The sequence below is a fragment of the Schistocerca serialis genome, chromosome 2 (assembly GCF_023864345.2).
Source record: "Schistocerca serialis cubense isolate TAMUIC-IGC-003099 chromosome 2, iqSchSeri2.2, whole genome shotgun sequence".
Lineage (NCBI taxonomy): Eukaryota > Metazoa > Arthropoda > Insecta > Orthoptera > Acrididae > Schistocerca > Schistocerca serialis.
This window is the reverse complement of record NC_064639.1, coordinates 55,365,203-55,391,092: the sequence shown is the minus strand read 5'-3', so window position 1 is coordinate 55,391,092 and position 25,890 is coordinate 55,365,203. Positions and strand designations below refer to the sequence as shown.

General features: G+C 41.0%; 1 protein-coding gene across 1 annotated transcript in view; it reads left to right on the top strand.

Annotated features, from left to right (window-relative positions):
- LOC126456756 (putative E3 ubiquitin-protein ligase UNKL) overlaps positions 1 to 25,890 on the top strand; it is a 264,897-nt gene that overhangs the window by 124,353 nt on the left and 114,654 nt on the right. The window contains exon 8 of the mRNA XM_050092503.1: positions 14,274 to 14,426. Within this exon, the coding sequence (XP_049948460.1) occupies positions 14,274 to 14,426 (153 nt within the window). The remainder of the gene's footprint in view (positions 1 to 14,273; positions 14,427 to 25,890) is intronic.

Sequence of the window (25,890 nt, the reverse complement as noted above, 5' to 3'; positions counted from 1 at the left end):
GTGTTTTTTAAATATCTGGGCGTAATGTTGTGAAACAATACGAAATGCAATGAGCACATGGGGATTGTGGTAGGGAAAGTGAATGGTTGGCTTTGGTTTATTGGGGGGGGATTTTAGAAAAGTGTGGTTCATCTCTAAAGGAGACCACATATAGGACACCAGTGCGACCCGTTCTTGAGTACTACTGGAGTGTTTGGGATCTGCCTCAGGTCGGATCGAAAGAAGACACCGAAGCAATCCGAAGGTAAGTTGCTACATTTCTTATCGATAGGTTCGATCGATGCGTGAGTGTTACAAATACACTTCGGAAGATTGACTGGGAATTCCCGGAGGGAAGAAAACGTTCATTTCAAAGAACACTACTGAGAAAGTTTAAAAAAGCGGCATTCAAAGCTGACTGCAGAACGATCCTATTGCTGCCAACATACGTTTTCTGTAGGGATCATGAAAACAAGATACGAGAAATTAGGGCTCGTACGAAGATGTACAGACAGCAGTTTTTCCCTTGCTCTATTTGCGAGTGAAGTGGGAATGGAAACAACTAGTAGTGGTACGGGTACCCTCCGCCCTGCATAGTATGGCAGCTCGTGGAGCACGTACGTAGGTGTAGACATAGAGTGGGAGAGGGACCGCTGTACCTTACACTACAAAATGGGCAGCAGTTTCATCACGTCGAGAATGGCTCCTTGCACTGCAAAACACGCTCGGTGAAGTATCGATTTCTGGGGTATACGCCAGACTGCACCCCTGTATATTCTGCCACCACGCTTATGTATATACTTTTCGTCACCTCGGAGGATGTTCATCGATAGAAGAGTCTCTAGGCTGTGTACTGACGAGCCCCTGACAGTCGCTGCAGCACCCTGGGGCACCGGCCTCTCTGTGCGAGTCACAGTACGTGGTGTTGTGGTCATATGCACCTCACCGCATTCACGTGGTCTAGTTTTTGCGTCACATTACATGTGTACTCTCCTGCCGGACACCCACTCGTGCCGGTGCTCCACCCGTTGATGACCACGTACATTCTGGGCCCCAGCCAACGGCCAACCGCCATAAGCCTCTGGAACGGACTGGACATCTGCTGCTACTGATGCTCACCGTGCATCATCACACTTCCTTGAGCCATTCTGGAGGGCACTGCTTCACAGTATCTTTGTCCGATTGCCTGCAAGCCCGTTATCCTGTGAGACTGTGTCGTAATGGCACCTTGCCGCTCGTCAGTGGATTGCCTACGAGCTCCTGACCCTGTGGGACCGTATTGTTACCAATCCTTCTCGCTTCACACCACTTCGGCATCACTGCACTCCTTTTTTAGTGTGCACCCGATAAACACTGTCGAGAATAGACATTGCTGTTATCGAGTTGTGTGAATCTTCGTTCTCGAAGTCATATGTAGTTTAGTCTTGTTAATAAATAATTGTTATTGCAAAGTGCTGCTAATAACACCACACACCCCAAAGAATATTTCCATTTAAATTTTGCCAATTAATTTATTTGGGGTGGGACAAGTGATCAGAAACTTTGACCACCATTGGCAGTATTCAAATAAATTAAAAGTATACGAATATTTGATGCCGTTTAGCTATATACTTATACATTAAGTCTAATCGGATACACATAGTAAAGGAATTTAGATACAGTAAATGGCTGTATTGAAGGACAGTGGAATAGTATGTGAGGGGTTCCTGGAGACTCATCAAGATGAATCTTGAAAATTTAATTAGTGTATTATAGTGGACTGGCTTTTTCCGTTGTAAGTAGCAACACGTTTACCTTATGGTGAAAGTTGGTAGAGCAACTTATTCTGTCGCTTTTCCACACATATCATTAACTGTCATTTTATGGACTTGCCTCGGTAAAACTAGTCAAAAGCAACACAAATGTACACAGCGTTGGAAGTACCCTAGGAGAAGTTTGATATTGCACGAAGTTGGGTGTTGTCAATTGTGATGGTCGATTTGCCTTTTCTGAAACTGTGTCTTTTTCATCTGTGATAATTGTAGCACATATTAAAAACAAATTCGACTAACAGGACAATTTTTCTTAAAAGGTGAGGATGTGGTTTGGGGCTGGGGCTTGGAGAATGGAACGAATGGTCATGTAGTTTAACTACAACTATATCACACTAAAGCTGTTCATCGTAGTGGGTGTTCCCTCAGCAAGTAAGATTTTGGCATACAAAATGAGATGAAATTGCTTACGATCCTTTGAAATGGCATCAGCCTTCAGAGGGGTGAGTGTACGCTGTTACACAGACATTTTTTTTTTTTTTATTGTCTTGCATTCGATGCGAGTTGTTTGATAAATTAATTGTGTTGGTGTAAAAATGTTTTGGCTAATATGACCAAAAATAAGGGGAAATATTGCGAAATTTTCTTTAGAGACAGGTTTAGGGCCTCAAAATTAACTTACGAAAAACCAGTATTGCAAAATATTAATAACATATGTTACCCTCTATTGCAAATGAAATGCCGAGGTGTCCGTCACACAAAGTTCGTGGTGCAAGAACAGTTTGTTACCAGTTTTTCTATGATGATTGTAACCAAAATATTATAAATCATAACATAATAAATTAATTTTTATGCAACTGCTGAATTTATTGCAAATGAAATGCCGAGGTGTCCTTCACACAATGTTCGTGATGCAAAAACAGTTTGTTACCAGTTTTTCTATGATGATCATCACCAAAAGATTATAAATCGTAACATAATAAATACATTTTTATGCAACTGCTGTTTATTAAACATAAAAGCAATCAGATTCTGTCTCTTTTTTTATCGTTTTTGCACTCAGTGTACGGATGATGTTTGAGTTGTTATCAACAATGGAAGTAGAGCAAAACATAAAGGAAGACAGAGAAGAAAAGCAAAATTCACTCAAGATGAGGATCAAACTCGCACCACTCGGTGCTCTAGTTTGACTCCTTACTCTCTGTTTCAATGAGAGCTGTTTACACACTCCTCTTGGCAGGGCAGCTGGCCACACACCCTGCCCAGTGTGTGGAAGAAATGACTACCGGGCAAATACATCTTCCCCTCCCCCTTAATAACAGAAGATATTGTTTTCTCAGAAACATTATTTACTCGTGGGGAGAGGCCGCTCACCGCAGACAGCAACTCCCCAGGGTATGGGACGAATCGACAGTACAGCTGGCAGAAGGAAATTGGTGCGCGCGAACTGACCAGAAAAATACAATAACTAAGCCTTGCATTCTGTGCAGTTTGAGCTGAACAAAAACACTGTGCGTACGTAAGAACATTCGAAAGTACAAAACCACTGAATAAGAATGCAAGAGACAACTAACAAGACTGCCGAGCAAAGGGTGTAGGACGCGTGACTTTGATACACGGGAATAGTACAGAAGCACAAAAAAAAAAAAAATGATCCTGATAAAATGAGTGTGCTGTGTCCGCTGAGGGGAATGACAAGTAGCCTCTGTCACAGATGGCTACAGAAGAGGGCCCGGTGTTGACGGGACTCAGAGCAGTACTACTGAGGAGGCACGACAGGTGGGTGGCAGAACACGCTATGGGATCGGCGATGTCGTCATAACTGAAAAAACGGTGATCGGGCAAACGACGGGAATGACAGGAGCGGCCACAGTGGCAGCTTCGGTGAAGCTAGTGGGAACAGCCAGACTGGCTGCAAGGACAGTGGTGGCAAGACGGCCGACTGCGGCAGGGGTGGCGAAGTCAGGATGGCGGGCGGAACGAGGGTGGTGGAGTGAAGACTGACGGATGGACGAACAGTGCCACAGATGATCCCAGTAACAACTCAGGGGGCCCCCGGGTGGAATGGGGTCAACGAGAGTCCTAGAGTCGGCCAGGAGCGATGATCGAAGGGATCGCTGTGTTGAGAAGAAATCTATGGGTACCAGTCACTGAATGCTGTCCCCTTTTTTTACTGGACCAGGACCAGAGTTGTGATGCTTCCTACATGACATAACATAGTGCTGAACTGGTTGTTCAAATAGGATATCAACTGGAAATTTAGACGGCTCAAGGTGTTTTGATTTGACATTGTATATTGGACAGCCAGTGTTCCGCAACCATCTGTATAAAGATGGACTTACAGAGAAAGATTTAAGTGATCGCTTTTCACCGCATGCTTTTTGAGAGGGGAATGGTAGAGAGATAGCTTGAAGGTGGTTTTGATGAACCCTCCGCCAGGCACTTATTTGTGAACTGCAGAGTAATTGTGTGGATGTAGATGTAAGGTACCCTGCTGTCTGAGTAACTGCTTTTTGTGTAGTGCATGCTTAACGATCGAGGGGAAAGAGGGGATCCTACAAATCTCCACCTTTACAACGCAGGTCCAGAAATCTGTAGCTGAGACCATCACAGAGCTCCTAGTTGAGACCCTCCAATCATCTCCAAACCAAATGATCCTGTTCTGGGTACAATACTGCAAATGTGAGATCTTAGAGAGTGTGTCATGTATTATGTAATGTGAATTAAAATTCCTTTGTGCTTTCACTTGATGTTCACTTTATGTTCACTTCTCTATCTCATTTCCATATCTTTACTTTTCACTAACTTGTTTTCTTCTGCATCTAAGTCTATAGTGGACATCATGGTTGGAAGTTATGTTATGTTACTCAACACTTTGCCGTCCGGCGACACCACAGTGGTGTCGTGCGCGAAATAACGGTCAACAGCCAGCGACACCATAGTATCGCTCAGTGGCTGGCGACACTACAGTGGTGTCGTGAGCATAGTACCGCACAGTGGCCGGTCACAACACTTTAGTATCTTTTTCATTCTGTTGGTGTTTTGTTTATGTAACAATAAGTTACACATGTCAACAAGTTTTTTGTTTTTATAAGTACTTGAGCACTTTCATCATGGCAGACGAAAGAGACGATACAATTATTTACGATGAATGCGCTGTCGTTTTCTCTACGTTCTTGACGACTTAGCCAATTGGGAAGAAGATATTGGATATTGTTGCAGAAGAAGGCGAGTAGCGCAGTCGCCGTAGTGTAGTGGTTATGATACTAGATTGTTGCGTGGAGGGTCGTGAGTTCAGAACTCGCCTGAACTGAAAAATTTTAATTTCTATATTCGGTTCAAGTACACATTCTAGAAGTATCCACAGATGGGAAGAATCATTGTACTGGAATGTACTGTAGCTGTATATATACTGGAGGCTGTTTGCTCCATGCTCTTGTATGTGCAAGTGCTGAATAAACCTTTGTTAAGTGAACTTAGTGTTCATCATTCATCTACTTACACCTTCCTCTACATGACATTATTCTGGTGGAGGCGCTGGTATTGGAACTTGTGATACTGGATATTATCAACGACACAGTGGCTCCCATCAGGCCACGACAGAGCCGCCGTTTACGTGGCGAGAAACCCGAGTTCGAGCCATATTCAACAGATTGCAATCTATCGGAGACAGAAGAAGAAGAAGAAGAAGAAGAAGAAGAAGAGGACGTTACGATGACAGCAACTGTGTGCCACCACATGAGACATTCTTCCGGGTTCTCTGGTGACAATGGCCAAGATCCAAACAAGTGGCTGAAGGTTTATGACCGTATAGCCGAATATAACAAATGGGATAACACCGTGTGTTTGGCTAACGTATTTTTCTAGTTAGTGGGCACTGCCAAGCAACAGTATGAGAACAGTGAGGAGAAGTTCACAAGCTGGGAAGTATTCCAGGTGGAACTGCGCAAGTATTTTGGCGACACACGACAACAGAAATGCAAGGCTGAAGATAAATTAAAGTGCAGGGCACAACGTGCAGGAGAACAGACAGCATCCTACATTCTAGACGTCTTGGAGCTGTGTAAAATGGTGGATCCTCGAATGAAGGAGGAACATAAGGTTGCACAACTCATGAATGTGTTGCTAAGGACATGTATCAAGCCCTACTCCTGAAGGAGGTTTCGACATTGTCAGACGACTTTATAAATTGGTGCCAGTATATCGAGACAATGCATCGAAAAAGAATTACACGCAAGACCTCTGAACGGCTTCCAAATGTCATATCGATGCCTGTGACGGAGGAAGAAACTGATTTCACAAGTATTCTTCATCAGATAGTGAGAGAGGAAGTTCAGAAGGCGCTTGGATTGCACAGTCAGCAAAAAACTGAGATGCTTCAAGAGGGTATAAGGGAGGAAGTGGGACAGACGTTGAACCCAATTTCTCGTCCTTCATTTCTCTTTAAAACAGTAAAGACCCAGGTGAAGTTACATTCCCACAATGCCGCATGAGGAACCTGTTTGGGCACCAAGGAAGACTGATGTCTGGAGGACCCAGGATAACCAACCAGTATGTTTCCACTGCGGACGACCGGGACACGTGGTGTGCTATTGTCAAGAAAGGTGGCGGATATTTGATGACGCTCGTGCCAGAAGACAGCAGACCAATCTTAGCTGACGCCAACTCCAGGCCGACAAAGATGAACAAGAAGATGTGGGTGCAGGAAGACGTAGGTCACCATCGCCGCAAGCTAGCCACTGGAGAGGACGCTCCCCAACACACCGATCAAAGTCTCCATTGCCGTTTAGAAACTCCAGCCGATCACCTAACTGTCGCAACCTGGAAAACTAAATGGTGTGACCTTCCTTGAAGGTGAGGCCGCCAAAGAGAAAAACCCTCTGCCGTCGATCACTACAAAAATGATGGGAAACTACATTGATATCCTCATGGATGGCCGACCAGCCCAAGGTCTAGTAGACTCTGGAGCAACATATTAGTCATTTCGGAGAAGTACTGTTGCCAGTTTCAGAAAACTGTATTTGTCGACTGCAAAACATCTCTGCTGAAGGTGGCTAACAGGAAATATGTAAAATCTACAGGAAGATTTGCATTCGTGTGGGTATAAGTGGCCATACACAACCTTTAGATTTCATCGTCATACAAGAGTGTAGTCATGATGTCACTCTCTGCTCTCTGATGGGACCTTTTGAAAGCTTCTCAAAAAAATTATAGATTGTGGTCGCTCGAAGATTATGCTAGACAAGATGAGATACCTTGGACAGGAAGATGCTCATCCAAGTGTGTGTGGCAACTTTATGTGCTGGATGAAGTGATCATTCCTGCAGTCAGCACTAGAAAGGTAGCTGTTATGTGTCATGTCATGTATCAACCCATGGATCTTGTAGTGGAATGTAAGAGAAGCATACCACTGAAGAATAACTTGGTCATCCCAGCCTCTGTCGTCTCGTTTAAGAACGATATCAGTGAATTGTGGATAGTTAACTGTCGCCGAAAACCACAGATCACTCCAAAACGCATGTGAGTAGCAAATGCTGAGTAGTTAATTGCAGAGCAGCTGAGCATCATAGAAACCTCTCATGCCGAGTCTGTGGCAAAATTAGTGCTACCACTAAGAGACACCCCCCCCCATGAACCATGGACCTTGCCGTTGGTGGGGAGGCTTGCGTGCCTCAGCGATACAGATGGCCGTACCGTAGGTGCAACCACAACGGAGGGGTATCTGTTGAGAGGCCAGACAAACGTGTGGTTCCTGAAGAGGGGCAGCAGCTTTTTCAGTAGTTGCAGGGGCAACAGTCTGGATGATTGACTGATCCGGCCTTGTAACACTGACCAAAACGGCCTTGCTATGCTGGTACTGCGTGCGACTGAAACCAAGGGGAAACTGCAGCCGTAATTTTTCCCGAGGGCATGCAGCTTTACTGTACGGTTAAGTGATGATGACGTCCTCTTGGGTAAAATATTCCGGAGGTAAAATAGTCCCCCATTCGGATCTCCGGGGGGGCACAACTCAAGAGGACGTCGTTATCAGGAGAAAGAAAACTGGCATTCTGCGGATCGGAGTGTGGAATGTCAGATCCCTTAATCGGGCAGGTAGGTTAGAAAATTTAAAAAGGGAAATGGATAGGTTAAAGTTAGATATAGTGGGAATTAGCGAAGTTTGGTGGCAGGAGGAACAAGACTTTTGGTCATGTGAATTCAGGGTTATAAATACAAAATCAAATAGGGGTAATGCAGGAGTAGGTTTAATAATGAATAAAAAAAATAGGAGTACGGGTAAGCTACTACAAACAGCATAGTGAATGCATTATTGTGGCCAAGATAGACACGAAGCCCACACCTACCACAATAGTACAAGTTTATATGCCAACTAGCTCTGCAGATGATGAAGAAATTGATGAAACATATAATGAGATAAAAGAAATTATTCAGCTAGTGAAGGGAGACGAAAATTTAATAGTCATGGGTGACTGGAATTCGAGAGTAGGAAAAGGGAGAGAAGGAAACATAGTAGGTGAATATGGATTGGGGGAAAGAAATGAAAGAGGAAGCCATCTGGTAGAATTTTGCACAGGGCATAACTTAATCAGAGCTAATACTTGGTTCCATAATCGTAAAAGTAGGTTGTACACATGGAAGAATCCTGGAAATACTAGAAGGTATCAGATAGATTATATACTGGTAAGACAGAAATTTAGGAACCAGGTTTTAAATTGTAAGATATTTCCAGGGGTAGATGTGGACTCTGACCACAATCTATTGGTTATGAACTGTAGATTAAAACTGAAGAAACTACAAAAAGGTGGGAATTTAAGGAGATGGGATCTGGATAAACTGACTAAACCAGAGGTTGTACAGAGTTTCAGTGAGAGCACAAGGGAACAATTGTCATGAATGGGGGAAAGAAATACAGTAGAAGAAGAATGGGTAGCTCTGAGGGATGAAGTAGTGAAGGCAGCAGAGGATCAAGTAAGTAAAAAGACGAGGGCTAGTAGAAATCCTTGGGTAACAGAAGAAATATTGAATTTAATTGATGAAAGGAGAAAATATAAAAATGCAGCAAATGAAGTAGGCAAAAAGGAATACAAACGTCTCAAAAATGAGATCGACAAGAAGTGTAAAATGGCTAAGCAGGGATGGCTAGAGGACAAATGTAAGGATGTAGAGGGTTATCTCACTAGGGGTAAGATAGATACTGCCTACAGGAAAATTAAAGAGACCTTTGGAGAAAAGAGAACCACTTGTATGAATATCAAGAGCTCAGATGGAAACCCAGTTCTAAGCAGAGAAGGAAAAGCAGAAAGGTGGAAGGAGTATATAGAGGGTCTATACAGGGGTGACGTACTTTAGGGCAATATTCTGGAAATGGAAGAGGATGTAGATGAAGACAAAATGGGAGATACAATACTGCGTGAAGAGTTTGACAGAGCACTGAAAGACCTGAGTCGAAACAAGGCCCCCGGAGTAGACAACATTCCATTGGAACTACTGATGGCCTTGGGAGAGCCAGTCCTGACAAAACTCTACCATCTGGTGAGTAAGATGTATGAGACAGGCAAAATACCCTCAGGCTTCAAGAAGAATATAATAATTCCAATCCCAAAGAAAGCAGGTACTGACAGATGTGAAAATTACCGAACTATCAGTTTAATAAGTCACAGCTGCAAAATACTAACGCGAATTCTTTACAGACGAATATAAAAACTAGTAGAAGCCAACCTTGGGGAAGATCAGTTTGGATTCCGTAGAAATGTTGGAACACGTGAGGCAATACTGACCTTACGACTTATCTTAGAAGAAAGATTAAGGAAAGGGAAACCTACGTTTCTAGCATTTGTAGACTTAGAGAAAGCTTTTGACAATGTTGACTGGAATACTCTCTTTCAAATTCTAAAGGTGGCAGGGGTAAAATACAGGGAGCGAAAGGCTATTTACAGTTTGTACAGAAAGCAGATGGCAGTTATAAGAGTCGAGGGGTATGAAAGGGGAGCAGTGGTTGGGAAGGGAGTGAGACAGGGTTGTAGCCTCTCCCCGATGTTATTCAGTCTGTATATCGAGCAAGCAGTAAAGGAAATTAAAGAAAATTTTGGAGTGGGTATTAAAATCCATGGAGAGGAAATAAAAACTTTGAGGTGTGCCGATGGCATTGTAATTCTGTCAGAGACAGCAAAGGACTTGGAAGAGCAGTTGAACGGAATGGACAGTGTCTTGAAAGGAGGATATAAGATGAACATCAACAAAAGCAAAACGAGGATAATGGAATGTAGTGGAATTAAATCGGGTGATGCTGAGGAAATTAGATTAGGAAATGAGACACTTAAAGTAGTAAAGGAGTTTTGCTATTTGGGGAGCAAAATAACTGATGATGGTTGAAATAGAGAGGATATAAAATGTAGACTAGCAACGGCAAGGAAAGCATTTCTGAAGTAGAGAAATTTATTAACATTGAGTATAGATTTAAGTGTCAGGAAGTCCTTTCTGAAAGTATTTGTATGGAGTGTAGCCATTTATGGAAGTGAAACATGGACGATAAATAGTTTGGACAAGAAGAGAATAGAAGCTTTTGAAATGTGGTGCTACAGAAGAATGCTGAAGATTAGATGGGTAGCTCACATAACTAATGAGGAGGTGTTGAATAGAATTGGGGAGAAGAGAAGTTTGTGGCACAACTTGACAAGAAGAAGGGACCGGTTGGTAGGACATGTTCTGAGGCATCAAGGGATCACAAACTTAGCATTGGAGGGCAGCGTGGAGGGTAAAAATCATAGAGGGCGACCGAGAGATGAATACACTAAGCAGATTCAGAAGGACGTAGGTTGCAGTAAGTACTGGGACATGAAGAAGCTTACACAGGATAGAGTAGCATGGAAAGCTGCATCAAACTAGTCTCAGGACTGAAGACCACAACAACAATAACAAGGATCCAACAGGACGACTCGCCAGGAGTGCACTTCATTTTCAAGAGTGTGACATTACCATTCTGTACAAAAGTGGAAGAAAACACCAAGATGTCGACTGTCTCTCAAGAAACCGTGTGGAAGACCATCAAGACTTTTCTGTCTCATTGCACTCCAGGATCTCTCTGCTGAGCAGGAGGAGGACACCAAGGTAACTCAAATTATGCTTGCCTTAAATCGGTCAGAAGATGTGAAAGGACAGTTTAAGGTAGTTAATGTATTACTATGCAAAAAAAAAAAAAAAAAAAAAAAAAAAAAAAAAAAAAAAAAAAAAAAAAAAAAAAAAAAACCAACTTTGATCCGTTTGGAAAGAGGTGGCAACCAGTGATTCCGAAACACATGCACTTAGATATTCTACAGAAATTCCATGACACACCTGATGCTGGACATTTAGGGTTTATTAAGACATATGACAGGATCCGCAAGAGATTTTTCTGGCCAGGTTTATTTAGGAGTGTCCCTCACTATGTGTCGCACTGTCGAGAGTGCCAGAGGAGAAAGGCAGTTCCTCAGAAACCACCTGGCCAACTCATACCAATTGCAGCAGTCAAAACGCCTTTCCAGCATGTTGGGATTGACCTCCTTGGATATTTTTCCAATGTCTGCTAGTGGCAATGTATGGATTATTGTTTGCACTGGTTATCTGACACGGTATGCAATTACAAAAGCAGTGAAAACATCCGAGGTAGCCAAATACATCGTGGAAGACATTGTATTAAAAAACGGATCGAGGGAAAGTTTTTCAGTTGAATCTTGTGACAGACATGCCGGTAAACCGTCGGTGCAACATTACTCATCACATGATGACTGCCTACCATCCGCAAACTAATGGGCTTACTGAACACTTTAATAAGACCTTGGCCGACATGCTATCAGTGTTTGTCAGTGTTGAGCAGAGAAACTGGGATGAGGTGCTACCTTTCGTAATGTTTGCCTACAATACCGCCAAACAAGACACCAGAGGATTTAGCCATTTTTCCCAGTGCATGGGCGTGAGGCGATGACGACTATGGACACTGTGTCTCTGTTACATCCTGATGACGTGGACGACGACTACATCGGCCAGGTGTTAACCAGAGCTGAGGAAGCACGGCAGTAAGCTCGACTCCGCACGCTGCAGGCTCAACAAAACAATCACCGAAGGTATGACGTGAGCCACTGCCTTGTTGTCTACCAGCCTGGTGACCTCGTCTGCATCATCATTCCTGTTCAGAAGGTTGGTCTCTCTAGGAAGCTCCTCAGGCTCTACTTTGGACCTTATAAGGTTGTAAGACCTATCTGATATTACTTATGAAGTTGAAGATTTCGATCCTGACACAAGTCGACGAAAGATCAGAGATTCGGTCCACTTCCTTCGGATGAAGCCCTGTAAGGATCTTGCAACCCAGGGTAAATTCGAAGCTCCAGCGACAGGCAACAAACGGAAAGGTAACAAAGAACGTAGCAGCAAGTGAAGTTCTAAGATGATCACCGCCAGGGCGAACATCGGGCATCGGGAGTCGGAGTATGCAGGAGCGACGACTCGTTCCCGGGCTAGGAGGACGTAACACCGAGATGCTGTTCTCTTAAGGAGGGAGCAATGTCGCAGAAGAAGTCAACTAGTGCAGTCTCCATAGTGTAGTTGTTATACTAGATTGTTGCATGGAGGGTCGTGAGCTCAAAACTCTCCTGAACTGAAAAATTTTAATTTCTATATTCGGTTCAAGTACATTCTAGAAGTATCCACAAATGGGAAGAATAATTGTACTGGAATGTTCCGTAGCTGTATATATACTGTATGTGTTCTGCCCGGAGGCAATTCGCTCTGCGCTCTTGTATGTGCAAGTGCTGAATAAACCTTCATTAAGGGAAGTTAGTGTTCGTCATTCATCTACGTACACATTCCTCTACGCGACAATATCAAAAAAATGAAAGTGAATCAGAATCGTTAGAAGATAGTGAACTTTGTCCAAGAAGAGTTCGGCGAATGCTACGGTTACCAACTGATGTGGATGAATCAGATGAAGAAGGCAGACTATGATTTACTGGGGACCAATAATAAATTTGAAAGATCTCCCAGACCACACATATTTCCCAAAGATACACAGAGCGTCATGGATATTGTAGAATTATATATTGGGAACAATCTATTTGAATATATTAACAACGGAACCAACAGGTATAACAGTCAAAATTGCAATAGAAGGAAACTGGATAAAAAAAAAATGCAAAATTAGTCGATGTTACGGGACCCAAACTTAGAAAATGGTTTGGGCTCGCTATTCTTATGGGAATTGTAAAAAAAGCAAGGGTCAATGATTATTGGTCTGCAGATCCGTTGATAGACACACCGGTATTTTGCAAAATGATGTCCCACAGCCGATTCAGACAGATATTATTATTTTTACATTTTTCCAACAACAATAATAAACCGGATAATGCCGACCGGCTTTACAAAGTGCAATTTGTAATTGGTTATTTTTCCAAAAAGTTTAAAGAAATGTTTGATCTAAGTCAAAACATCTGAAGAAATGATACCGTGGTGTGGACAGTTAAATTTTAAAGTTTACAATCTGTCGAAAATTACAAAATATGGCATACTCATTTGGATGTTGTGTAATTCGAGTATTCAGTTTTCAGTTTATTCACCATTGACCACTTACAGCGGAATAGGTCTGAACATTAAATATACAATTAACAATAACTTTACAGTAAAGTTTTTACAATTTAATTCCTTTTCTTTTAGGAATATTCTGTTATCTTATAAAATGGGTGTTTGAGTAACCAGTCATAAACCAAACGTTTGAAAATATTACTGGTCAGTGACCGAGCAGATGCTGGAAGTTTATTGAAGAGTTTTAAACTCATTATTTTGTGTGATTTTGCAGTCTTTGTGAGTCTGTGTCTTAGTATGTTGAAGTACAGTTTGCCTCTGGTGTTGTGGGGATGTCTGTTCTCTCTGGTCTCGAACTCATTTAAGTTGCTTTTGACATAAAGCAGTGCTGTGTAGATGTATAGATTCACAACAGTTAATATCATGTGCTTGATAAAGAGGGGGCGGCAGTGTTCCTTGGGCTTAGCTTTGCTCATTATTCTGATTACTTTTTTTTTAATACAGGATACATTTCGTCATTCAAGATACTCCCAGCACTGGACAGCCTTCAGTGAAAACAGTGATGGAACTATTGACACCTTGTTATGGAATGTGGCATCACCTCTACGTGGATAGTTATTATAACAGTGTAGAACTTGCAGAGATGTTACTTGAAACGAAAATTCAAGTTTGTGGAACGGTACGACAAAATAGAGGACTTCTAGAAAAATTAAAGTGCGCAAAGTCAATGTGTTTGAAGCTCATCACCAACGGAAAGGTGACAAGCGGCCGGCGGCAAGCCAAATAATCCAAATTAGCGCTCCCGGTGCCGAGCGAATAAATTTGTACAAGATGTGCGGATGGCAAAGTGTTAATATATTAATTTTGTCAGTAGTAATGTGACCGACTTCTTTACATTCACTTTCACTATGTAATTGTCAAATTTTTTATTTGTTTTGTTTTTCTGACCAGAATAATCCTCATTGTTTGAATTATTTTGACTGTTTGACACAGAATGGGAGTGGAGAGGTTTCAGAGTCTGCATCCACAAGTAGTGCTGGGTCAAATAGTTCCCACAGTAAAGCACCAGGAGCTCAGCTCGCACACCACAAAATGGGAATGTCGTCAATTTTCTCATCAACTCAGCATGAAACATTTCAAGAGACTGTAAGTGCACCTGCTCTTTGTTTACTCTGTAGTTTTAATTGTTTTATGTGAGTCGTGTCCAACTATTTGATATTTTTAGGTTAAACTATCAACTGAAGTCCCTTCTCTCTCTCTCTCCCTCTCTCTCTCTCTCTCACTCACACACACACACACACACACACACACACACACAGAGAATAACCAATGGGTGAATTAGTGTGGCACATCTCTATAATTATTACCAGATGAAATACATGTTGAACTAAGTACTACACTACATGTTGAGTAGTACCCTTCATTATGGTTCTTGTAAGCTGAGGGCTGTCATTCTGATGGTATATAATTTACACTTTTAGCAAAATGTGTAACAGTGCCAACTAGCAAACTGGAAAGCAATAAGTACACTTTGTTGTTAGGCAGATTGGAACAACTATCAATCTGTTTCCCCTAAACATGTCACCTCAGCCACTTTATGAACTGTGCCATTCCTTTCGGTTCCCAGAAGGCCATGTTACCAGCAGATAATTTCTCCTTTTCTTGGATATCTTGTTTTAAGAAGAAAAGCAGACAAAAACTGTTCATCGAATTATTTCTTCCTTCAATTAAACAACCTATGCGGCACAGTGGCAAATGCAGCAGTTTAAAAAAAAAAAAATACTGTTTCACTCGTGTCTGCATAGTTGCAGATTAGACTTATGGAGCTAAAAAGTTTGAAAGCATGTTGAAAGCCATGCATGCATTACATTTTGGTAAATGTAAGTCAGTTATGAGAGTTCAGTGAAAATTTCATACCAGCTACTTGCCAAAATGCCCCCATGCATGCTATGATTAATCTGATGATGTCTTCACAGTTCAGATGATGTCTTCATGATTCTCATGGAAGCAGTACATAAGGGATTGTTGTATATTCGTAGATTCCTCACTTAATGCTTGTTCTTGAAATGCTCTAAATAGACTTTCGTGGGATTGTTTGCATATATCTGAGAGGGGAAATCAAAAAGTAAAGGGACTTTTGAGAAAAGTAACATTTATTCTAATGATAGAAAACCGGACCATACATTATTTTTCTACGTAACCTATCTGCACTTCAGTGCACATTGTCCAACATTTCACAAGTTTTTGATTCCGTTGGAAAAAAAATTTTTTGATTGCACCTGCACTGCGTCAGTGACTTGTGCATTGGTTGCAAATCTTTCTTTGACCATTTCCTTTAGTGCTGGGAGCCAGGTCTGGACTTTATGGCAGGTGTTCCAGTAGTTTGAATCCCATTGTTTTTGCTGCCCATTTGGCATAATGTGGCCAAGCTTTATCTTGGTGCAGAATGACACCTTTTTACAGTTTTCCACGACATTTGAATTTGATTGCAGGTTTCAGTTCAACTCGCAACACGTCACAATAGTGCTCACTGTTCACAGTTTCATCTCTTGGGGTGAAATGAATGGCTACCACACCTTCCAAGTCACAGGATAGTGTTACCAGAATAGTCTTACAGCTGCAGTTGACATTTAGATATCTTAGCTTCTGCCAACAATTGGTGTTTCCAAACCATGCTCGCAGCCTTGCTTTCTGGTTTGTGATGATGCACGCACATTTCATCTAAGTAACAGTTTGCTGTAGAAATCCATCTCCCTCGTGATGATAATGGGCCACGTGTGCACGAGAGATGTCCATTCTTTGCACCTTATACGGCACTGACAATTCTTTCGTTACCCATCTTGCACACGCTATCCAAAAATTTAGCCTGTCGTGTTAGATAGAATACGCTGAACCGTGACTGATATGTAAAGTATTGGTGATTCATGCACTGTGATTCGTCTGTTTTACATCACCGTACCCTCAAAAACTTCCAAATTATCCTCAGTGGTTGATGTCAATAGTCTACCCGAGCTTTCCTCATCACATTAAGGTCTTCCCTGCTTGAATTACTTTACCTATTTGAAAATCTTGCTTTGTGATAAGCAGCTGCTTGCATCGGACAAACAATTTCTGTAGGTTTAACACCTTCCGCAAACAAAACGCGAATCGTTGCGCTCATTTCCTACTCGGTGTAGACCACCAATGAAGCTGCCGCGTTTCACATTCTGCTACAATACGGTGACTAACACAGGAATAGGAGTAACATGTTGTGGCGAGTTGTTGGAGACAACAATACTTCAGCCCTGGATTAGAGCAGTGTTACCGAGCCCTATGGCAAGAAAATGTAAGTCCCTCTACTTTTTGACTTCCACTTGTTCAACTACATCTACATACGTAACTCTGCAAGCCACCATACAGTTTGTGGCATAGAGTACCCTGTACCACTATTAGTCATTTCCCTACCTGTTCCATTGGAAATACCCTTAGCAAAAAATAACTCTCTGTATGCCTCTGTACAATCCCTAATGTCTGTTATCTTACAGTTTTTGCACATTGGTGGCAGCAGAATAATTCTGCAGTTAGCTTCAGATGCCAAGTATCTAAATTTTCTCAGTAGCATTCCTCAAAAAGAATGTTGCTTCCCCTCCAATGATTCCTATTAGAGTTCGTAAAGCACCTCCATAATACTTGGGTGTTAACTGAAACGATCGGTAACAAATCTAGCAACCTGCCTTCTGAATTGCTTCGATGTCTTCCTTTAAGTCAACATAATGCGGACTCTGAACACTGTAGTAGTAATTGAGAATGGTTCACACTAGTGTTCTGTATGCTGTCTTGTGCGTGACAATATCTTAAAGTTCTCACAGTACACAAAAGTTGGCAATTTTGCTTTCCTCACTACAATTCTTAAATGCTCATCCCATTTCATATTGCTTTGCAATATTAATTGTCATAACTGTGTTGAGCAGCCAGCTACTAATGCTGTATTCGAACATTATAGGCATTGTGTTTCCTACTCATCTATATTAAATTAAATTTGTCTACATTTAGAGCTACCTACCATTCATCACACCAACTAGAAATTTTGCTATATCATCCTGTATCTTACAAAATTGTTAAGGCTTTCGTGACCACTTTTCAACAAACTCTTGGGTAAAATGTTCCGGAGGTAAAATAGTCCCCCATTCGGATCTCTGGGCGGGGACTACTCAAGAGAACGTCTTTATCAGGAAAAAGAAAACTGGCGTTCTATGGATCGGAACGTGGAATATCAGATCCCTTAATCGGGCAGGTAGGTTAGAAAATTTAAAAAGGGAAATGGATAGGTTAAAGTTAGATATAGTAGGAATTAGTGAAGTTCGGTGGCAGGAGGAACAAGACTTTCGGTCAGGTGAATACAGGGTTATAAATACAAAATCAAATAGGAGTGCAGGAGTAGGTTTAATAATGAAAAAAAAAAAAAAAAAAAAAAATAGGAGTGCGGGTAAGCTACTACAAACAGCATAGTGAACGCATTATTGTGACCAAGATAGACATGAAGCCCACACCTACTACAGTAGTACAAGTTCATATGCCAACTAGCTCTGCAGATGATGAAGAAATGGATGAAATGCATGATGAGATAAGACATTATTCAGGTAGTGAAGGGAGACGAAAATTTAATAGTCATGGGTGACTGGAATTCGAGAGTAGGAAAAGGGAGAGAAGGAAACATAGTAGGTGAATATGGATTGGGGCTAAGAAATGAAAGAGGAAGCCGCCTGGTAGAATTTTGCACAGAGCATAACTTAATCATAGATAACACTTGGTTCAAGAATCATGAAAGAAGGTTATTTACATGAAAGAACCCTGGAGATACTAGAAGGTTTCAGATACATTATATAATGGTAAGACAGATATTTAGGAACCAGGTTTTAAATTGTAAGACATTTCCAGGGGCAGATGTGGACTCTGACCACAATCTATTGGTTATGAACTGTAGATTAAAACTGAAGAAACTGCAAAAAGGTGGGAATTTAAGGAGATGCAACCTGGATAAACTGAAAGAACCAGAGGTTGTACAGAGTTTCAGGGAGAGCATAAGAGAACAATTGCGAGGAATGGGGGAGAGAAATACAAAAATGCAGTAAGTGAAGCAGGCAAAAAGGAATGCAAACGTCTCAAAAATGAGATTGACAGGAAGTGCAAAATGGCTAAGCAGGGATGGCTAGAGGACAAATGTAAGGATGCAGAGGCTTATCTCGCGAGGAGTAAGATACATACTGCCTACAGGAAAATTAAAGAGACCTTTGGAGAAAAGAGAACCACTTGCATGAATATCAAGAGCTCAGATGGAAACCCAGTTCTAAGCAAAGAAGGAAAGCAGAAAAGTGGAAGGAGTATATAGAGGGTCTATACAGGGGCGATGTTCTTGAGGACATTATTATGGAAATGGAAGAGGATGCAGATGAAGATGAAATGGAAGATATGATACTGCGTGAAGAGTTTGACAGAGCACTGAAAGACCTAAGTCGAAACAAGGCCCCAGGAGTAGACAACATTCCATAAGAACTACTGACAGCCTTGGGAGAGCCAGTCCTGACTAAACTCTACCATCTGGTAAGCAAGATGTATGAGACAGGCGAAATTCCCTCAGACTTCAAGAAGAACATAATAATTCCAATCCCAAAGAAAGCAGGTGTTGACAGATGTGAAAATTACTGAACTATCAATTTAATAAGTCATGGATGCAAAATACTAACGCAAATTCTGTACAGACAAATGGAAAAACTGGTAGAAGCCGACCTCGGGGAAGATCAGTTTGGATTCCATAGAAATGTTGGAACTTGTGAGGCAGTACTGACACTACGACCTATCTTAGAAGAAAGATTAAGGAAAGGCAAACCTACATTTCTAGCATTTGTAGACTTAGAGAAAGCTTTTGACAATGTTGGCTGGAATACTCTCTTTCAAATTCTAAAGGTGGCAGTGGTAAAATACAGGGAGCGAACGGCTATTTACAATTTGTACGGAAACCAGATGGCAGTTATATGAGTCGAGGGACATGAAAGGGAAGCAGTGGTTGGGAAGGGAGTGAGGCAGGGTTGTAACCTTTCCCCGATGCTATTCAATCTGTGTATTGAGCATGCAGTAAAGGAAACAAAAGAAAAATTCGGAGTAGGTATTAAAATCCATGGAGAAGAAATAAAAACTTTGAGGTTCGCCAATTACATTGTAATTCTATCAGAGACAGCAAAGGACCTGGAAGAGCAACTGAACGGAATGGGCAGTGTCTTGAAAGGAGGGTATAAGATGAACATTAACAAAAGCAAAACAAGGATAATGGGATATAGTCGAATTAAGTCGGGAATTAGATTAGGAAATGAGACACTTAAAGTAGTAAAGGAGTTTTGCTATTTGGGGAGCAAAATAACTGATGATGGTCGAAATAGAGAGGATATAAAATGTAGCCTTGCAATGGCAAGGAAAGTGTTTCTGAAGAAGAGAAATTTGTTAACATCGACTATTGATTTAAGTATCAGGAAGTCGTATCTGAAAGTATTTGTATGGAGTGTAGCCATGTATGGAAGTGAAACATGGATGATAAATAGTTTAGACAAGAAGAGAATAGAAGCTTTTGAAATGTGGTGCTACAGAAGAATGCTGAAGATTAGATGGGTAGATCACATAACTAATGAGGAGGTATTGAATAGAATTGGGGAGAAGAGGAGCTTGTGGCACAACTTGAGTAGAAGAAGGGATCGGTTGGTAGGACATGTTCTGAGGCATCAATGGATCACCACTTTAGTATTGGAGGTCAACATGGAGGGTAAAAACCATAGAGGGAGACCAAGAGATGAATACAGTAAGCAGATTCAGAAGGATGTTGGCTGCAGTAGGTACTGGGAGATGATGAAGCTTGCACAGGATAGAGCAGCATGGAGAGCTTCATCAAACCAGTCTCAGGACTGAAGACCACAACAACAACAACAGGTAAAAAAATTGTGTTTTCCGACAAAATGTATCTCAAAAGTTTTCCTCAAGTGACCGACGGGAGTGGAGCTATTTACAGACTTACAAATCTTTGATTTGGTGGAATGAGGTGTGTTCCATACAGTCACTATTTTTGAAGTTCACGACAATTGTGACAAGAGGATTTGCTTAGTTTCTTACTGGTTGTCATGATACCTTATCTGCAGTTCGCAGTTGTTAGATATCAGTTATATCATCCCATAGTTTGTATCTGTCTTGCAAACTTTTCTTACCGGAAAACAAGAGTTAGTGTTTAGCCAGAAGAGCAAACCTGCCCTGACTTGAGTTACAGTAAAACCCAATTTTAACGAATCTCCAGAGACCCAAATATTTTTTCCATAAACAGGCCTTTTCTGTAAATGGGGATTGTAACACAGTGCACAGAAGGAGTGACCCAGAAGCATAATTCATGCATATTTATGTGATATAAGTGCTGGTCAATTACAAAATTATCAGTATCTTGTGCTACAAATTTAAATGTAATAGATGTATAATTATTACACATTTTATAGAAAAGTCTTAATTTAATAATGATAATAGTAGTAGTAGTAATAATAATAATAATAATAATAATAATAATAATAATAATAACAGTAATACCCGAAGTCTTCTTTCTTTTGCCCTTCCAGCATGTTGTAGTAAAAGAAGTTGCCCCTTCAGTTAGTTGGTATAAGTTGGAATGATTCATCTACCGAGTTTTAAGGACTATAAGTCCCACCACACAGTTTATAAAACTGAACTGACCAATAAAATGCTAGAAAAACGTCACCTGAACGTTCTTCTTCTTCTTCCTCGTTGTCATTGTCCTCTTCATATATAAGATGGTTTCACTGCCATTGAGTGTGTTACTTATGTCACACTACTTGAAAAATTTAACAATAATGTCTTCTCTCACTCTAGATCGCAGCTGTTTCAGCCACTGACATACTTATTTGATTGTAAGTCATTTTAAAGCTCCCTTCAGCATGAACTGACATTGGCTTTCCTCTCGTATCCATTTGTTTCATTCTTCTCACATATACATTTTACATGGTTTGTTTATTGAGAAATCAAAAGGTTCCAATTGTGAAATAAGTCTCCCAGAATAACAGCAAGTTCTGTATTTCCCTGTCTCAATTTCTCTTTAACAGAATTTTTCGAGTGACTACTAATCTAATCTAGCACAAGAACAGAACTCTTCTTCAATAAATCACCTTTCCTTCTCTCCCACACTCTGTTAATGCATAATTTCATACTAGCCCTGTCCATCCGACCATTGTCATGTATGTGAACAGCATCTGGCAGTATTTCAGAGGGTTTTGGCATTGTTTTGTACTTACAAATGGTCACTGGATTAACTTTAGTACCCTCAACTCAGCATGAAAGGACAAGAGTGTAGTGCATTTTTTTATGTCCGCTTGTTTTTATAGTTCCAGTTTTAGCACCTTTCATGGCTACAGTTCTGTTACTGGGCACATCAAATGTCGGAAGCATTTTGCCCATATTCACTATTTGGCTTAGTTTCAAACTGGTTTTCTTCAGATGTTCAATAATAAAGCAATGGAAGTATAATGTTCTTCAGACACTTGTGGCATTTTTGGAGACATTTTGGTTTTGGTTTGCATGCTAAGTCCATGACGCTTCATAAACCTGTAGCACCAACCTAACTCCACCCTCAAAATCTGCTAAGTTCTACTGTAGCGGTAGCTTGTGAGTGTGTATTTCAATCATTTTTGCATCAATTCCAATACCATTTTTTACGATGTCTTTGAATCCATTTCGATACGTCACCATCTAGCTTTGGCCATTTTGCAGTCAGTCTTATGTTGCTCATTTTGAGAGCTCTCTCTCTCTCTCTCTCTCTCTCTCTCTCTCTCTCTCTCTCTCTCTCTCTCTCTCTGCTACCCCACCAGTCAAAAATTGTCTTTTCTGCTGGTGGAGGGCCAAAATGCTGTTCAGCTGGTCTGTTTCTCTGTTCTTCTGCATATGCTATTTCTTTCAATTTATGGTCCACATCATATGAATACCTTTTAGTTTATTTCATTACAGAACTAGCTAATAACAAAAATATTGCACTGGTACTGATAACACAAATCACGTTCTATTCCAATTCACCGGCACTGTAGACTGCAACGACACATCATAGGCTAGGCAGTGTTTTAGGTTTGTGATCGCAAGGCAGGAGAGAGACATTGTTCGCAAGCTAGTGAATCCCCACGACTCACGTTCGTCACATCGGTGCACTGCTGCTGCCAGTTGAATCCGATGTTGCCAGATAGAAATAGGTTTCCTGTGGCATTGAATATATGGCCATTTTTAAGACTGGTGGGAATTTTAAAGCCGGCCCTGCAATTTGGAGGCAATTTTCTGAAGAAAAATATAGTCTGGAAAATACAGTACATTAAAAGAGAAAAAGAAATTGCTGATGGTATCAGTTCCTTGCACAGCAAGAACAAATCTTGGCACTGCGGTCTCGTCTTTTTGTTCTGCTTCAGCAGTATTGTCTCAACCAGCTCCTACCTCAGTGTTACTTTATACCACAAGAGTTCGACACATTTCACTTCTGTCAGTGTGGATATCAGGAAGTCATCATTACAAAGACTCGAGTCCTGAAACTCAGCATTTTCAGAAATATATGTGATTCTGCTCCATTCTTCTTTTGTAACAATGTCATCTTCAGCAGCAACTGGTGTATTACAGCCAGCCTGTGTGATATAATTTAACAGTCTCTTGGGTTACAGGATTCCAGACAACAATAAACACATGCATAGCCTGTATAATTTCAAGCCTCGTCATTTCCTTCCTCTCGAGGAATGAAATCAACTTTGCTCAGTTGGTACTCTTCATTTGGCTGAGGGTATTGTGCTGAGGTCGAGATGCTACACTTGAATTGTGCTGTTCAGAGGATGGAACGCAGCAGTTAGATTCCTCGGAAATTATGCTTGCTTTGGATGTGCAGGACATAGGTCAGTTAATGAGTACAGTTTTCCAGTTGTGCCACCCATCTTGGCAGTTAAACATCTGAAAAATCTTGTAAAGCTCTAAAATGTTTCCAGGCAGTGTTGTTGCACTCATACACACACAGTAGAATTATTATGTTTTGTGAAACACCTGAGAATTTTAAACTTTCCTATTGTTAATGGGGGCCTTTTTTTTTTCAGTCGGTATTTACATGCAGTAGCATCATATTTCTTTACATTTTTTAGTCTCTGTGGCATATTTCTCTCTTACGATTAAATTGTAAAAGACATCAATTTCATCAGCGTCGAAAGTGTTTCTGGTCTCGTAGCCCTGTATCAGTGTGGCAGTGTAATGTTCTTTCAATTGGTCACACATTTTCCACTTACACTTTGAAATGACAGATTGAGATATTCTTTTGAAACAATCCAAACAGCTGCTCAATGCAACAAAATTTTCAGCACCAATCTTTATAGCAATATCACAAGTCTTTTCTTGCTGCATGAGCCCTTATAGGAATGAGTGAGTTAGTTTCATGTTCCATGGATCATTTGCATGATAAATTGTGATGATGTGAAATGAGTTATTTTACAGTCACATCACAAATTAATTTGTAAATGTGGTTACATCCTGATTATTTGTAAGCTTTTTGTTTTATTATTCATTTTATTTAAACTTTTTAGACTCGTAGAGGATCGCACAAAGCAAACTATGATCCATGGTTGCTATTTTTCTTGTCCTTCCGGAATTGTTTCATCCTCTGGCTATGTTTAGATCAACATTCCATTTTCTCGTAGATCTCTTGGGTTTTTCTTCTGGTGCAACTTCCCAGCAGTAAATCTTCTGTCTGAAGATTTTTCGATCTGCGATGTCTGCGGACGTGATGTTGGCATTTCTGAGACAGATTGAACTTGTTTGTCCTTGTCCTTCCGGAATTGTTTCATCCTCTGGCTATGTTTAGATCAACATTCCATTTTTTCGTAGATCTCTTGGGTTTTTCTTCTGGTGCAACTTCCCAGCAGTAGATCTTCTGTCTGAAGATTTTTCGATCTGCGATGTCTACGGACGTGATGTTGGCATTTCTGAGACAGATTGAACTTGTTTGATCCATAGTTTCATCGTCCTTAATTTCCGTGAGTACATTAGAAGTTTCTTTGCTGACCTGTTGTCATCAGGTCTCATGATGTGCTCATAGAACTTCAGTCGTCGTTCGCGGAAGTCTGTTTCAATGTTGGAGTATTTTTCTGTTGTTGTATTTGAATGTAGCTGATATCTTTCATCTGCGACCTTTGGACCCAGGATTTTGTAAATGTTTTTCCTTTCAACTTTTTTGATGTTGTCGAGATCCCCTTTGTAATTGAGGTTTAGGGTCTCGCTTGCATAGTGTTTCAGGTTTGATGACAGTCAGTCACATAGTATTGAATTTTTGTTTTGATATTCATGCACCTTTTGTTGTAGATGTTTGCAATTTTCCCATATGCTTTGCACACTTTGTGTTCGTGTGCTTTTTGGGCTAATCTTTCTGTTGCTGTGGGTTCGGTGACTTCACCCAAGTATTTAAAGTGACTGACTCTGTTTATTGTGCCGTATTCTGTGGTTAAATTTTCTGTTTTTACATATTTTGTGGCCATAAATTCAGTTTTTGTGAAAGAGATTAGGAGCCCAACTTTTTCGGCACATTCTTTGAATACATCGATTTGACAAATTGCTGTTTGTTCATCCTCTGAGAGGATCAGGAGATTGTCAGCAAAGGCTAAACATGTGACATAGATGCCCCCCTCCCCCTCTAGCACGATGGGTCTCTGGCTGTTTTGTTTTTCCAGTTCCTTTTTCCATTCTTTGATGACCTTATCGAGAACGATGTTGAAGAGTAGTGGGGAAAGTCTGTCACCCTGTCAGGCGCCGGTTTTTATGAGGAAAGGTTGGTGGGAGATTTATCCACTGAACTTAACTTTGGAAGTGGTTTCGGTTAGGGTTTGTTGGATGAATCATCGTGTCTTCGGGTCAAGATCGCTTTCTTCGAGGTTATTAATGAGGGATTGTCGACCGATGGAGTCGTAGGCTTTTTTGAAGTTGACGAATGTGCAGATGGTTGGGAGATTTTGTGTGGCTCGAAATTTTAATGTCGATTTCAGTTTGAAAATTTGTTTGGTGCATGATCTTTGTTGTCTAAACCCTGTCTGGTATTCGCCAATTAGAGGCTCGAGCTGTTCTTGTGCACATTGTAGGAGGCAGGCAGAGAGTATTTTGTAAGGGACGGGGAGGAGGGAGATTCCTCTGTAGTTATTTACGTCGGATTTGTTTCCATTTTTGTGGAGTGGGTGGATGAGTGCTCATTTCCAGTCGATTGGGAGTTTTCCACTTTGCCAGATTTCTTGGGTGATCTGTGTGATTTTCTCCGTTCTTGATGTGGTGATGGATTTCTTCTTGTGTTGATGGTTCTGCATCGGGGTTTGTGTGCTCTGGGACCAGGTGTTGGAAACATTCTGGTGGATTGGGGCAATTGAGGAGGTCGGAAAAGTACCATGCCAGTTCTTCGTAGTTTTCTTGGTTGGTGAGTGCAAGTTTTCATTCTCGTTTCCTGAAACTCAGATTTTGTGGTGAGTAACTTTTAATTTTGCTTGTGGAAGTCTTGTAGGAATTTCTGCTGTTGAAGTTCTTGAAGTTATCCTCTAATGAT